The sequence below is a fragment of the Schistocerca gregaria genome, chromosome 5 (genome assembly GCF_023897955.1).
Source record: "Schistocerca gregaria isolate iqSchGreg1 chromosome 5, iqSchGreg1.2, whole genome shotgun sequence".
In the NCBI taxonomy this organism is placed as follows: domain Eukaryota; kingdom Metazoa; phylum Arthropoda; class Insecta; order Orthoptera; family Acrididae; genus Schistocerca; species Schistocerca gregaria.
In genome coordinates this window covers 664,288,474-664,305,545 of record NC_064924.1, presented here as the reverse complement: position 1 = coordinate 664,305,545, position 17,072 = coordinate 664,288,474, and the positions used below count along the sequence as shown (strand labels likewise).

Sequence of the window (17,072 nt, the reverse complement as noted above, 5' to 3'; positions counted from 1 at the left end):
TACACACCATGATGTCTGCAGCAAATCAGTAAATATATTTGGAAAGTCCTTAGTGGAAAATAATTGTCCTGGCTATGGTGTATGTGTATTATAGGATTCATCCAAAACCTAGCAAAGTTCTCAGTCTTGTTTATGTGCCCACCAATGGCTCAGTGCTTCCACTATTCACTGAGCTGTATCTTTATTCCTTAAATTATACCTAAGCTAATAAATAATAGGATATCATCTCCATACTACCTACAAATTAAGAGACAAAATGCATTAACAACATCTACATCGATACTCTGCTAGACAACTTACCATCCCAGTCTTTTTGCACGATGTATGTGACATGAAGTAATAGTTGCTTGACACTAGTGGGAACACACATTCTCAGAAATTTGTCAGGCAAACTCTCTTTGACACACTGTTCAGTGTCTGTCACAAGAATTAGATGATCATCTTTGTGATGCTGTTGCACTTGCTAAATGCGTTTACAAGGGTAATCTCAAAAGTAAAGTCTCCTATTTTTTTATAAGTACATAGACCTGTTTATTTCTAAAATGGTTTACATCAGCTTACAGCTTGAACATTTAGCTATTTTTTGACATAATCATCATTTCTGTCGATGCATTTTAGTAGACGCTGTGTCAGTTTCTGTATGCCCATGTGATACAAGCTCGCCGCCATGCTATTCAGAAAGTTATGAACCTCTTCTTTCACATCATCATTGGAGCTGAATTGCTTTCTGGCCAAATGTTCTTTTAACCTAGGGAACAGGTGATAGTCACTGGGCACCAAGTCAGGACTATAGGGTGGGTGGGTGATTATGTTCCACTGAAACTGCTGCAGGAGAGCAGTGGTTTGCCGAGCGATGTGTGGGTGAGCGTTGTCATGGAGAATGTGTATGCCCTTGCTCAACATTCCTCTTCTCTGGTTCCAAATTGCCCGTTTGAGTTTTTTCAGTCTCACAGTACCTGTCAGCGTTAATTGTGGCCCCAACGATTCAGCTCCGCTGACGAGGTGAAAGAAGAGGTTCATAACTTTCTGAATAGCATGGCAGCGAGCTGGTATGACATGGGCATATGAAAACTGTCACAGCGTCTACAAAAATGCATCGACAGAAATGGTGAATATGTCAAAAAATAGCTAAATGTTCAATTTGTAAACTGATGTAAACCATTGTAGAAATAAACAGCTCTATGTACTTATAAAAAATAGGAGACCTTACTTTTGGGATTACCCTAATATGATGGAACAGGCTGTCTTCTTTTGACCTTTTCGCACTCCTTCATTAGTACCACATGTTATGGGGACTCCAGATGACCATCTTTGTGATGCTCTTGCACTTGCTAAATGCGTTTATGATAAAACAGGCTGTCTTCTTTGAATGTTTTGGAAGTCTTCTATTAGTACCACATGTTAAGGGGACTCCAGACTGACATTTCATATGATTCTTTTTTTTTTTCACTATGTCCAATACTCATTTTCAGTTGACCGCCTCTATAATTTTGTGGTGGGACTGTTGTTATTGGTATGTCTATCTGTCCTCAATAATACTCAGTATACTTTTTTTCTTCTTCTGGCAAGTAAACAAGTTGAAGTAATAGTAAAAGATGCCCGCCCAGGTAGCCACACCGTCTAACGCACTGCTTCCCGAGCAGGAAGGCATGCTGATCCCCGGCACAAATACACCCGGTAGATTAGTGTCGAAGTCCGATGTGCCGGCCAGTCTGTGGATGGTTTTTAATGCAGTTTCCCATCTGCCTCAGCAAATGCGGACTGGTTCCCCTTATTCCACTTCAGTTACACTATGTCAGCAATTGCTGTGCAAACACTGTCTCCATGTATGCATACACCATAATTACTCTACCATGCAAACATTTGTCTGGTATGAGACGTTCCCAGGGGAGTCAACTGGGGGCCGAACTGCACAATAACACTGGGTTCGGGGCGGCAGTGGTGTGGGTGGACTGCTGTGACATGTTGTGGGGTTGTGAACCACTGAGGGCTACAGTGGGACGAAGCCTCTCCGTTGTTTCTTAGTTGTGATGTCATCAGTAGGTGTTCACATATTTTAGCTGACAATATTATTCTGTGAATTTAGAGTCTGTGGACACCATACTTTCACAGCTATTTTCATTATTACACCTACTGCACCTTACTTTTATGTTAGATGTTGTGTTTTCTATTCATTTCAACAATGGATCATAATAAATGCTGCAATTCATCTGCAACACAAATATGCTCAAACAATATCTGTGACAAAAAATTAGACCTACATTTTAATACCAGAAAAACATTCTCCCAAGCAACACTGATGTATGTTAGAGTTGCCAGCCTCACTTCGACCTGGGGAACAGGTTTATAAGTACTGCTCCCTGACCAGTGATAAATGTACTGTAGCACTCCTGTATGAAAAGAATAACTGTATCAATCACTAACTTCTAAATGCAGAGATATGAAACACTTTTAAATATACTCTTTGCCCCAGGAGGCCCGTAACTCATTTGCAGATACGAGGATGATTGCTGACCATGTCCCTGCCTGTGTCTGTTCCCAGCAATTCACAAAATTGTTTAAACATTCTGCCTTGCAGCTCATCAGTCTCAAGTTCAGAATTCAGACATTCTCATTAGCATTCCATTTCTCCTGCTAATAGTATTTCTCTGGAAAGTGGTGCTTCCTGTGAATACTCCTCATAATATTGTTAATGGTGCTGGAAGAATAACTGAAGGCAGCAGAAAGACAAGGACATTCCCCAGTCCTCAAACAAGACTAGTACTCTCTGACTGCAACTACGGCATGTATTGTATATCTCTCCTACAGAAAACCTAATGCCGATTGAGAAAATACAACACATCAACTCCAGGCCTTAAAGCAAGCCAATAGTATGCATGGAAAACTCTGCATCGTGCCAGCCTTTGCATCATTAACTCTGATCGTACACTGGGCCACCTCATAAAGAAACGTATTTTTTTTTAGCCTCTGTGAGTTATATGATGAATCACAATTATTTTAAGGCTGATATTCAGACCATTAATGAGTGTTGCAAGCCACTTCAAGATGATCATATGAAACAATGATGATTATATGAAACGCAGATTTAAATTAATCAATCATAATATTATTGTCACTTAGGTTGTAGAGAAATCTGCATATACAAACCTATTTGCATTAATATTTCACAAATGAAATCAATTGCAATTAATTGTATTCAAGACTGTTAATCAGTATTTACCGACAACTTCAGTATTAATGAGAAATTGGTAAAACACATGTGTTAGATTTCAGATCTGAAAAAATAGGTCCATCATTCTACAAGAAGTGTTTTGTTTATTTTGTTCATTTAAAGCCCAGAAATCTTATACTGTGTTACCAAACAGAAATGGGGCTGATGTTAAAAACATTTTCACATATTATATTTGCATACTACAGCAGAAGTTTAGCCATGACAGAAATAACCCATCTTAAGTAGCTAAACAGATTAAAATATAAAATATATAGGAAAACTCAGCATGCATTGTGCCAAATACAACATTGGCTACAATAGCAGGAATGACAAAAGACTGAGCATCTATTTTAACATACTAAATTACAGACAATACATGAAAATATCTTAAAAGATGTTGTTACATGCAGGAAATTCGGGAAAAACCTGAGAATTTTTTTCATCCAGGAGGAAACAGGGAAAAACCCGGGAATTTTTCATTGTGTTAGTTTTGAGTAAAGTTTTTGTAACTTTGACTAGTAATAACTGATACTCAACAAAGAATTTTACCTTAGCCCACTACTACAAAATAATACTGTAACAATAAAACATAAATGACAGAAAGAAAACCAAAATAAACTTAAGTTGCAAAAAAAAAATGCACCATTCCCAACTACAGAACACAATGCACATAAAAACGTGTGCCAACACCAAAATGATTTCAAGGTTTTAGGATGAAGACTATGCGATACTTTATAACAACACACTGATTCCAGTGACCGTGACATCACAACGGTTTACATTAGTTTCATTTGAGCAGTTGCCAGTGGGCTTGTGCCTGTACGCAGTTGAGTCGCGTATGAGCAGTACCTTCTCCTGCTTAATGGCTGGTTGAAGTACGACTTAGCTGTAGCAGCAATAGCAACAAGCAGCCAGACACTAGCCAGAAAAATTCTTCTGGCGAGCCCAAGCTGCCAGATTCACACATGCACAGAAAAATCTAAGTTGTAGTGGTGAGGGTGGTAGTTTCCATGAGACACATGTTTAGGTTTAGTGATTTTGATGTTTTTCTTCATTTACAACTCTCATGTCAAATGAAAAGAAAGCATTTCTGAAATTTTCCCGGCGTATTTGTTCTTCTAATAATTTCCGGGTATGCAGCCGGATCCCGTCGACATTCTGCCACGATATTTCGGCCCAGAGACGTCCGGCCATCATCAGGTGAGTACACAACTACTAAAGAGCCCAGGTGCAGTCGCGGTATTTATACCGATTCTCGCGCACGGGCTGCCGCGCATGTCAACACGTGCGCGAGAATCGGTATAAATACCGCGACTGCACCTGGGCTCTTTAGTAGTTGTGTACTCACCTGATGATGGCCGGACGTCTCTGGGCCGAAATATCGTGGCAGAATGTCGACGGGATCCGGCTGCATACCCGGAAATTATTAGAAGAAAAGAAAGCAGATTTCTATGGCCGAAAGCTAGCAAGTGAATTAAAATATATTTACATACTTACGGAAGGCTAAAATATGTTATTAGTTTTAGTGTCCCGATTTTATTTCATTTTCAGATTTTTGGCAGTCAAGCATTAGTTGTCTTGCAGAACACTGAAATTATTTTTGTTGATTTGCTAAAGAAATTGAGCTTTTTTTTTTTTCTGAAGAGTGCATTGTTAACAATCCTGTTTTTCCTTAATCCAATTTGGCGTTTGGTCAACAATTCCATTTTGTTTCTTAGAAATGTTGTGATTCTATTGTATATGGCTTTCTCAGATATCTTGGATATAGCTGGAAATGGAAATAGGACAATAACTTCAACATCTTGGTTCAAATGGTTCTGAGCAGTATGGGACTCAACATCTTAGGTCATAATTCCCTCAACATCTTGACTGCCCCCTTTTTTGAAGATAAGAATTACCGTCAAGGTCTTTAGTACTTCTGGGAAACATCTCTGCTTATTGAGCTACTGATCACATTGTGTAGCAGTGTGACAATTTCTACACATATATTCTTTAATATGTAATCTGAGATATCATCAAATCCATATGAAAATGATCTTCTGATTCTTATGATTTTTAATACCTCTTGTTCAGTTACTGGAGCCATGAAAATTGACCTGTCCAAGTTAGGAATATAGTTTAGTATGATACTGTTAGCATAGTGATTCCTGACACTAGATTTATTGTCAGTCTTTGAAAAGTCAAGTTAAAATGTTAAATAATCTGTTTTGCATCAGATTTTTATATCATGTAGCTGGAGGTATTCAGGTGAGACTCATTTGACACTGGTTCCTGTGGTATCATTGACAACTTCCCAAAGTGTTTTACTCACGTTACCTGACTTTACAATAAACTGCTTTGCATGATTTGTGACCTTCATGAAGATTTTTCTAGACTTTTTAAAATATCTTTGGAAGTTTAGATCACTGCTTGTTTTATTTTGTACAAAAAATTTTTCTTGGTTGCACAGAGTAATTATTCCCTTCCTATCTGTTGCTTCTCAGTGGTTTTTCTGTATATTTATTTATTTGAGCAGAAAGGCGTTGTTAAAATAATGGCACACTTGCTCAGCAAATATTGTTGTTTTATTTGCAGTGTCATCCTAAAGATAAACATTTTCCCAGGTCATGTGCTTTAGCAGGTGTTTAAATAACACTATTATACTGCTGATACCTTTGATATCTATTCTGTACCTAATAGTTAGTAATGAAGGTTTGTTTACACCAGTCATGAAGAGCCAAGGCCAAACAAGCATGCTGAAAGAATTAAGACCTTAAACTGGAGAATCTTCCCCATAAAACCAACCTACAAATACTTGGACCAACCTTATACCATTCCTGCTCCCTGCTCCTTGTCCAATGAGTCATATTTGATTGAAACATTGACATGCAAAACCTGTGTTAAGTATCCACCCAGTATACCATATACCAATCCTTTCCACAGTAATGTCAATTTCATTGCAACTGCTACATGCCTTTTTGTGTGATGCAGCTATTCAGTTGCCTAAAAAACAAAAGAGGGGATAATAAGAAAGAGGAAGGGGGAAATAAATATCAGGTACTAGAGGTGAAGATGAAAAAAAAAAATGAATAAATAATTCTAAAGAAAATACAGGTTTCTCGGCAGTAATAGCAGATACAGGAACCACATTCTGATCCCACTGCCACTATATCTATCACTAGTAAAGCAGTTTAGCTGGAAGGAAGAAATGTGAGTGAAATTTATTGATATTCAACCAAAAAAATAAAGGATATTTACTATTAATAAGTGTGCCAATTTCTCGTTTTTATGTTGATTTGCTTTCTACATTTTTCTCAAGACCTGGAAGCATACATATAAAATAAGTGTGTTTTTACTGTGCTGTTACTTGACATATAAACTTGATTAACTGACACAAATTCCAGATGAGAGAAGAGAGCTTCTCTTCATGGAGGACAACATCAGTCAGTGATGAGCCAGGCAGCCCCACTCATTCAAGCAGCCCAAGGCCACAAACACCAGCATTTCCTGTGCATCCTCGTACACCATATGTTAACAACAGTTCACAGCAGTTTGAGATGGCCTCAACAGCACCTGGCTTGCCTCCCAAGAGTCCAACTACACAGCGGTAAGATAACAGCTACGAGTATGTTTTACACCATATAATGATTGCTTATACTTTACATTTTAAATTGTGCTCATGATATGTCTAATATGCCAGTATCAAACCCTATTAAAAACCAGAGAATATTTCATTCTTAAGTAACATTCGGGCTTTCTGCTGCTTTATTTTACAAAGTGTAGTTATATCAGTAAGCGAGGGGAATTCCTTCTCTGAATGGATGATTATTTCACGAGGCATTTCGTGAGGTTCAAGTCTGGATCCAATCTTATTTTTACTTTATGTAAACAGCTTGCTCATAAACATAAATTCACACTCAGTTTTATATGCCGATGATACTTCTACGCTTTTTGAAACCAGTCACTGAGATCAAATTCCCTCAACTGTCACAAATCTACTAGACAGTTGAGAAGACTGGTTTCAACTAAATGGATTAAAACTGAATATTGGAAAAACATGTTTACTGTAGTTTAAAACTAAAACTCAATCGTAAATGAAACCCACATTAATGACAAAAACAAACAACTGAAAGAAGCAGGCTGTGTTAATTTTTTGGACTGAAATTTATCATATAAAGGACTTAGCAAATAAATTAAACAGCCTGTCTTTACAATGAAGATTTTCATACCCTACTAACATGGAACAGTTTACCCCAGCTACTTTGAGTCAGTTAAAAGATATAGCATTATTTTCTGGAGTAACACAAGTAAAATGATTGGAATATTAAAATTACATAAAATCAGTTGTTAGAAATATGTGTAATGCAAAACCACAATATTCCTGTGATTCTTCAACTTCTCCAGGTGTATTTCTTGCTCGAACAATCCACGGGTGTACTGCCGGTCCATAGTGTCCAGCGGGCTCAATATTTCGGTGATCAGACATGTCGCCATCGTCACTGATAAGAAATTTAAAAATATGCAGTTCTCCCTGTTTATAAATTTGTGAAATGATTATTTTCATATACATTAATCCTAAGTTAATAAAACAGAAAGAAACTTCCACATGGGAAAAATATATTAAAAATAAAGATTCCAAGACTTACCAAGCGGGAAAGCGCCGGCAGACAAGCACATGAACAAAACACACAAACACACACACAGAATTACAAGCTTTCGCAACTGGCAGTTGCTTCGTCAGGAAGGAAGGAAGGAGAGGGAAAAATGAAAGGGTGTGGGTTTTAAGGGAGAGGGTAAGGAGTCATTCCAATCCCGGGAGCGGAAAGACTTCCCTTAGGGGAAAACAAAGATTCCAAGACTTACCAAGCGGGAAAGCGCCGGCAGACAGGCACATGAACAAAACACACAAACACAAACACACACACAGAATTGCTAGCTTTCGCAACTGATGGTTGCTTCTTCAGGAAGGAGAGGGAAAGACGAAAGGATGTGGGTTTTAAGGGAGAGGGTAAGGAGTCATTCCAATCCCGGTAGTGGAAAGGCTTCCCTTAGGGGAAAAAAAGGACAGATGTACACTCGCACACACACACACACACACACACACACACACATATCCATATGCAGATTTACCAAAATCCTTATTAGCCAATTCTGAAATATGGTAAGTGCGAAAGGCAATAATGTCTCTGTCAACAAAACTTTCAAGTCCAGGAACACTTGGTACTCCAGTACCTCCTCGTACAATGGCAACAGTAAACCATCCATTACCATGACCAAACGTATCGTTTATATCTAAACTAAAATTAAGTCTACAACCGACGATGGATATGTGTGTGTGTGTGTGTGTGTGCGAGTGTACACCTGTCCTTTTTTTCCCCTAAGGGAAGTCTTTCCGCTCCCGGGATTGGAATGACTCCTTACCCTCTCCCTTAAAACCCACACCCTTTCATTTTTCCCTCTCCTTCCTTCCTTCCTGACGAAGCAACTGCCAGTTGCGAAAGCTTGTAATTCTGTGTGTGTGTTTGTGTGTTTTGTTCATGTGCCTGTCTGCCGGCGCTTTCCCGCTTGGTAAGTCTTGGAATCTTTATTTTTAATATATTAATCCTAAGTTATTCATAGACACTAATTTTGAATGCCAGTACATCACTAGGAACAAGTAGACTTTCATGCTTCCCACTCATAGATAAAGTCCTATGCACAAACCCCAGAATACATAGGGATGAAAATCAATAGCATGCTAGAAAAGAAACAAATCCACAGCATGGAGCTAGGACAACTTAAACCAAAAGGTTCAAAAGTTGCTAGTACAGAAATACTATTCTTCCATAGAAAAATTTCTGAATGACAGTATGAAAAGCTGAGCAAGAAAGCAAAAAGTTGTTTATGAAGCTAAGCAGTTCTACGTCAAATAAATTACTGCAAGGTAATTATTTTTATATATTAATGTTGTTGTTATATATCGTTTCTGTAATCCACTTGAACTGAAACTGCAGTACTGATGAATCCCCTGTACATTAAATATATGATTGAACTTTGTGTGTTGCGAGACATTGAAATTCTGATTCTGATTCCCATAAGTCTTTAGAGCAGATCACTATCTGGTAATGTCTCAGTTTTGCAGTGATTGAAAGATTCTCCTCATTGTGTCGATGTTGAAAGTTATTGTGTGTGCTAAATTCATCATGATAGCCTCTCTGACAAAATTCAGTTAATTTCCATAGTTTCGTTTCATAAAATTTTATTCATCATGGCAGTGGGCATTCCTTATCAGTTTTAATGCTACATATGCTGTAAACGAAATTGTATTATTAAATATTTGTTGGGGGCAGGGGGGGGGGGGGGGGAGATATCAGACTGAGTATACATGTCAACTCAGACACCAGAAATGTTAGGAGAAGGCCAGCATCCATTTCCTTTCATTTATTTTCCAACATGTTACCAGCAGTGTCAGCATTCCCTTTATTTTCAGTGTTAAGTATTTCATTCCCTTTATTTTTAGTGTTAAATTTTTCATAATTTATTTGTATTCTTATTTAATCATCTGGCCTATGTAAAAAGCTAGATTTGTTTTTTCTTCTCTTCCACCTAGTATATATTTAGCTACTTCTGCACAACAGGAAATTTTAATTGATAGCCCTCACATGCAGTGAATATTATGTGAACTAGGTAAATTTTGGCTTGCGTGCAAGCAGCTTTAGAAACTTATCCTTTTAGTATTTCTTGTCTCATTCATTTCTTAATAAATTTTATGAACATTATGTAAAATATTATTCCACTTAAAGATCTATGGAAATAAACATGCCAAATAAAATAAATAGGCATTGCCTAAGACTGGCACAATAGCAGTTTTTGATACTTTCACTGGATGTAAATGGTTTATATCTTCCAACATCGTCAACCTGCATATTCCAATAAGTTCTGCTAAAATCATATTTTTTGTTTCTTTGGCTCTTTTTCTGGTATTGTTTAAAAGAAAGAAATTACTATTATTATTTCTTTTTTTAAAATTAATAACGCTTACAGTTTTTCTTACATTTCACTATTGTAGACGTTTGAGTTATTCGGGATCATTTAAAAACCTGCGAAAGTGGCCTTCCAGTTCTTCTGTATCTAGGTATGTGAATTATTGTGGAGTGCATGAATTGAGACTGTTTGTTAAACCTCATATTTGCGTTGTTTGTTACTAAAATAAAGGGAGCTGCTTGCAGAAGTAGAAAGAAAGCTGGCTAGTGTGCACATAAAATGTCCAGTAAGTTGCACAAACAGCAGATGGTCAGTTTTCTTTCTTAAACAAGTCTCCATTTATTGTACAATACTTTGATGTAAATAGAACACTGTCTGTATCTTGCTTACAGTGGGTGAATTTTGTGCAGTGTGCGCCATTAGAAAGTGACTTCCACATAATTTTTTCCCATGTGTGTCTTTTACACTAACACCCAGTTGATGACTACACCCACATTAACATCTTTAGTGTACACTTCCAAAGACCCCCTTAGTTCTTAGACCTAAAGTAGTGCAAGTAGTTCATAATGTTTTAGGGGACTTCTTTCTCAAATAGTAACAGAATTATATGTTGTAACATTTGTCTGTGTTTCAAGGGGCTTTAAGTATTGCAGCACATATTTATAAACAAAAAGAAATTATGCAAAAAAAGAATACCATATTTTATAACTGACTGACAGTGCTTTAGTACATATAGTCAGTTTTTCTTCACTTCAGTGTTGTTATGATCACATGAAAAAACATAATAAACCATGGGTGGAATGCTCTCAGAACTTAGGATGCATACAGATATCTTTTTATTTATTTATTTTGTAAAAATGTTTACAATAGTAGGATCAAACTATTAGAGACATTAAGAGGTGAAGGCATGGAATAAGCCATAGATGAGAAATATATGCGGATATATTATGACAAGAAATGCAAAATCAGAAATAATCACAGTTTTACAAACAGACAGATGGGCTGGTCAGTAATTACCTTAGTTCAGTACTGCCAACAGTGATACAAAACCAATGAAAATAAATAAAACCTAGCTTTCAGAAACTTATTCCCTCATCAGGGAAGCAAGAGGAATGAGGGAAAAACAAGGAAAGAAGGGAAATGGATGCAGGTCATTCACAACCTAGGTTATGAAGTAAGAAGGAAGGAAAGCAAATATGGAGTAAAGGGTGTCAAAGGAAAGACAAAAATAGCACGTTATAAGTACTGTGCCAGCTTCAGAACAAATAAGGTACATTGAAATTTAAAGTGAGGTGAATAAGATGGGTAATATTAATATGGAGACAAAGGTAAAAAAAAAACCCTCCTTGACATTATCCTTCTTATTCATATCACTTACACCTCTTTAGATCTCAATCTATCTTATTTGCTTTGAAACTGGCACAGTACTTATGCTATCTTCAACTTCCCTTTGACGCATTTTACTCCATCTTGGCTTATCTCTTCCTTGTTACCAAGATTGTCAATGAATTGCATCCACATTCCCTTCATTCCCCATTTCTTGTCTCTCATCCCTGCTGAAGGAACAAGTTTCCAAAAGCTAGGTTTTATTTATTTTTGTCAGTCTTGAGCGATTGTCAGTTGTACTGCGCTAAGGTAGCTTCTGGCTATCCTCATCTGTCTCTTTGTATATTTTTCACATTCCTGTATGAATTTTTCCATTTAATCAATAACTATAATTGTGAAATGTGAAACTACTCACAGTAAAGAATGAAAAGAGAGAGGGTTTATTTATTTATTCATCCATCCATTTTTAAACATTCGCATATCATCACTATTGTGACATCATATCTCCTGAACTACATGTTGTACGATGATATAATATTGTAGGCACATTTAGTGAGATATGTAATACTGTCAGCAAAATTTATTGTGAATAGAGTTAGTAGGAAAGAAGTAATAAATTTAAACATCGTGCATGATGCAGTACTTTTCCACTCATCTCATTGTTTATGACATCATTTCTCCTTAACTATGTGTCATACAATGATATAATCGTGCATTTACATTCAATAGTATATGTGGATACTGTCTGTAAAATGTGTCACGAATACAGTGTATAGTAAAGAAGTAACAAAAATTATGAGGGTGGTATGAAAAGTTCTCAGAACAGAATAGAAAATAGTACTTAGATCACTGAAACATTTTTATTTTTCAATGTAGTGTCCTTGTAATTAATGCTCTTGGTCCAATGATGTGCCAGTGCTTTGATCCCATCTCGAAAATGAATTTCCTCCAGGGATGCAAAATAGTTGTCAACTCCAGCTATCAATTCTTCATTTGAAGTAAATCTTCGCCCATAAAGAAAAATTTTCAGTTTTTGAAGAGATGGGAGTCTGACGGAGCCATATCAGGTGAATAATATGGTGTGGCAACAGTTCATACCTTAATTCATGTAATTTTTCCATGGCGGAGGCACATGTGTGGGCAGGTGTCAAGAGTCACAGCACCCACCTTGCAGATAATTTTTTCATTTCCATTTCTTCAGTTAAAATGTGATATACCAGTTCAGATGTCATCTGGCCAGCATGACCAATTTCACACACTTTCAGTCGGCGATCCTCCATGAGCATTTTGTGCACTTTTGCAATGACTTCTGGAGTAGTGACACATCTTGGCTGACCACTGCGCAGATCATCATCTAAGTTCTCCCGACCAAATTTAAATTCATTTGTCCACTTGGCAACAGTTGAATATGAAGGAGCAGAGTCACACTGTGTATTGTGGAAATTGGGATGAATGTCCTTTGCTTTCATACCTTTCTTTATGAAGTAACTTAATCACTGCTCGAGTCTCAATGTTTTTTTTTCCATCTTTACAAACCATTATGCTGTAACAACAGAGCCACATCACCGCCACAGCTATCTTCCAAGAACATTGATGTGGCACGTGTTTTTAGGCAACAGTCCAATGAATATCACTTGAACAACTCGTTGCGCTGTCACTGACCTCTTGTGGTGATTCTGAGAAATTTTCAAACCGCCCTCACATAATGTCATACCTCAAGCAATACTCCTACTGGATCAGCGGTGGAAAAGTAGTATGTGAGAAATGTTTTTCCTTGCATCATTTTGCAAGGGGTTGATAGCAGAAAAAAAAACTGTAAACATTTGAAATTTTGTGTGAAGTATGTTGCATGTTGCTAAGTGCTTTCATTCTCAAATATTGGAATAATAAAGTCTGGGAATTCACACATCGTGAACTATGCTTCTTTTTCACCCCAACCTGTTTGATAGGTAGGTGTTTCTTATCACCAGAGAGATTGTGGATTACAGCTCATTTGTATGTAGGTTTGTAAAATAAAGAAAGGAAACAACTCAGCTATAGCAAACATATGTGTGGTACAGAGACACAAAACATAAAACAGTGTTCACACTAGATTTTGAGCTTTTTTTCTAGCAAAAGTACTCACATTTACCCATACTGTCACTCATACACCCAAATACACACTTCCATAGCAGTGGCGAGACTCCTTATTGAGTGATGATTGTTAGGATCAGTCCCTTGACTGATGGAGATGGGGAAGGAGAAGGATAAATGAGGCAAGGAGGGGGAAGCAGGATAATGGGAGGCACGTCTTTTGACAGATGACACAACAGGAGAAAAGGAGTTCAGAGGGTGCAGCATATAAAAGGCAGAGAGATAGAGGAGGGGGGGGGGGGGGGGGGGCAGCCAGGAATTACGGAAAAGAATAGAAAGATGAAGAGGGTGACAGGGAAAGGAGTGGAAAAGGGAGATGGAGGAGAGGGGGGGGGGGAGGGAGAGAGAGAGAGAGAGAGAGAAAGATAGAGAGAGAGAGAGAGACCGCATGGGGGAGGGAGATTGGTGGGAGAAGGCAGTAGATGATCGGACAGGGAAGGAGTGGTGTGGACAGAAGAGAGAAGGGAAAAGGTAAGGAGAGGCAGAGGGAAGCAGGTTTGTGGAGATTTAGGCCAGAGGGATTGCAGAAGTGTGTGATATGCTAGACAATTCCCACCTGCATAGTTCACAGAAACTCGTGCTGGAGGAGAGTATCCAAATGATCTACATACTGAAGCATCTATGGAAGTTAATTGTGCTGTGATGCACAGCACATTCGGAAACTGGTTGGTCAAGTTTGTGGTTTGCCACAGTTTGTCAGTAGCCATTCATGTGAGTAGACAGTTGGTTACTTGTCATGCCCACATAGAATGCTGTACAGTAATTGCAGCATAGGTAATATATAACAGGATGGCTTTCATGCGTGGTCCTCTTTATCATTGGGTAGGAAGTGCCTGTGACGGGACTGCGGTAGGAGGTGGTAGATGGATGTGTGAGACACGTCTGGCATCTGGGCTGACCGCAAGTGAGCGAGATTGGAACATGGATGGACAAGGATATTTTGTAGGTTGCATTTGTAGTAGAACTCTACTTTGGGTGATGTGAGTAGCATATCCCTCATCTCAGGGCACGGCAAGAGGTAGTCAGAGCCCTGTTAAAGGATGTGGTTGAGCTTCCCAAGGCCCACGTAATAATGGGTAATCACAGGCTGATTCTCTAGCCAGGCCATTTACATACTCTCTTCTGGCACAAGTTTCTCTGAACTACACAGATGGGAATTATCTCTCCAGCATATCCTGCAATCTTGCAGTCTCCCTGGCCTAAACTTCTGCTAAACTGGTTCCAACTGCCTCACCTTACCTTTACCCTCCCCCCTTTTGTCCGAACCACTCCTTCCCTGACTAAATCATATACTGCCTTCTCCCCCCCACCCCCCACCCAAGCAGACATTCCCATTCTCTGCTGTTGATACCACTCCTTCCTTATGCAGCTCGTGTACTGGCTTCTCCCACCGCTCTTTGTCTTCTCCTCCCCTCCATGCAGATTCTCCCTCTCTCCCCCTCTTCCCTCCTCCTCTCCCCTCCTCTCTCCCCTCCCCTCCCTCTCTCCCAGCAAACAGATCTGCAATCTCAAAAAAAATCATCAGATACTGAAGACTCATGTCAAATCAGCATCTGTCAGTCTTGGTGGACTTGAAGATAGTGTACAACTTGATAAACCATGAGGAGTTGTTAACAATCCTTAATGGATTTGGGATTTACTCAAAGCTGCTGGCCATAATTAGAGCTGTTCTGATGGACATGAAATCCGTGGTGAAGTTCCTATGATGACATTCCTCTGAGGCATGAACAGCAGTCCCAAAGGATGATGGTCTCTCTCCATTTTTCAATACTACATATTCTGATGGCTATAACTCACTGAGAATGGGAATAAAATTTATATATGTCAGTATATAACAGTTTTAAAACCAGTCAATTTGTTTGCTGACAAAAATTGGGTCGTGCGTGGCAATACTCCTTGGAGAGCTGAACATGAAAGTCTGTAAAATCATTACAGAAATTCTGGGATCCAATTACATGAATGACAATCATTAGAACTGTCCATAAAAGACATTTATAACAAAGGAAAAAAAATCACAGAAATGGTTCACAAAAGACAGGTAAAATTTTATAGCCATGTCATATTAGTACATAGAGACAGGCTGAATAAAATGATATTTCACTTTTTCAACACAATACCCAAATATGTAATTCCTTCATTTACTAGTGCCAAAGACCTCCTGAAAACATTAGAAATCAGACCTGAAGATGCTTTCACCATAGATCTCTTCTGCAAAATGATAGCAAATCTCACTGACAGATGCATCAAGGTGTAATATCTGGGTTGGCCCCAATGAATAAATAATACATAATTCATCTGTGAATGAACAGAGCACAAGACTTTCTAACTATGATATCTGCTGTATTATTGGTTGCTGTATAGTTGTGGTGCATATTTTATTCTCTTTCTTTATTGCAGTGATTTCTGAAATTGATTCTTCAATGTCAGTATAAATGCAGATTATTTCACTGCAGCTAACTAACATGTAATTGGATGATGTCCTGTTGGAATGCAGATTAGTTATAACGCTTTAAAATATTTGGATGTTTGAGCAGACAAAGGACTTTGCCTAACATATTACTGACCTTTCAAATGAGTCAGCACTCAGTTGCAAATGAGAAACTTCATTGGGTTCACTTATAATTCTCCTTACTTCTGCCCTTCTAGCAAGGACCGTTCTCCTTCGCCAGTCTCTGACCATTCACAGACAGTGCACCAGCAGAACATCAGCATGATAAGTAATTCCAGCAGTGGTGTGAGCAGCAGCAGTCGCATAATCAATGCTTATCAGACAACACCACATTCATCTGGATTTGTCTCTGATGGATACCTGCAGCAGAGCCCAAAAGTAAGTATAAAGATCTTTAGTAACAGAGAGAGAGGGAGTTTTGTTTTGAGGCTGTAGTTTTACATATATTCAATTTCATTTATAGAACAATTTTGAAATTTAGAGTTTTTTGCTCTGTTGTACCTGAATAAATAGGAGGCACACTAGATTCATATATGAGCCAGTATTTGGAATTCTTCCCCACACTCTATGTATTCTTCTCTGGCACTCAGAACTTTTCATGAGCTGCATTGCATGTAGGTAAACTGGGGCACGTAGGTAAATTGATTTACAAATAGTTCAAAGTACACAGTCACATCATCTGTCTCAATATTTTGGAATATGTCCTTTAACTTAACCTAGTCAGGAGTAATATTACAATTCTGATCCACAGAATTCTGCTGTTCTTAATGGAAGCACTGGCCAGTCTTCACCCACTGTTTATTATGGCCATTCAAGGAGATCATCACTGCATTCAAACAGTGAACCACCACAGGATGTATCTCCAGCACATGTTAAATTTGTCAGAGATACATCACGTTTTTGGTACAAACCTACCATCTCCAGGGAAGAGGGTAAGAAACACCAAGTTATAACTAGTCTGTATACCACATAGTAGAGCAAATAATTTAAAATTTTCACTATCACTACTTC

At 38.2% G+C, this 17,072-nt stretch overlaps 1 protein-coding gene across 3 annotated transcripts in view; it reads left to right on the top strand.

The window, feature by feature from the left end:
• The window catches only part of LOC126272437 (tensin), a 2,382,193-nt gene that overhangs the window by 2,353,331 nt on the left and 11,790 nt on the right, over positions 1 to 17,072 (top strand). For all 3 annotated transcript variants that reach the window (XM_049975310.1, XM_049975309.1, XM_049975311.1), the window contains 4 exons: positions 6,595 to 6,797; positions 10,239 to 10,304; positions 16,259 to 16,439; positions 16,813 to 16,993. In XM_049975310.1, the coding sequence (XP_049831267.1) occupies positions 6,595 to 6,797; positions 10,239 to 10,304; positions 16,259 to 16,439; positions 16,813 to 16,993 (631 nt within the window). The remainder of the gene's footprint in view (positions 1 to 6,594; positions 6,798 to 10,238; positions 10,305 to 16,258; positions 16,440 to 16,812; positions 16,994 to 17,072) is intronic.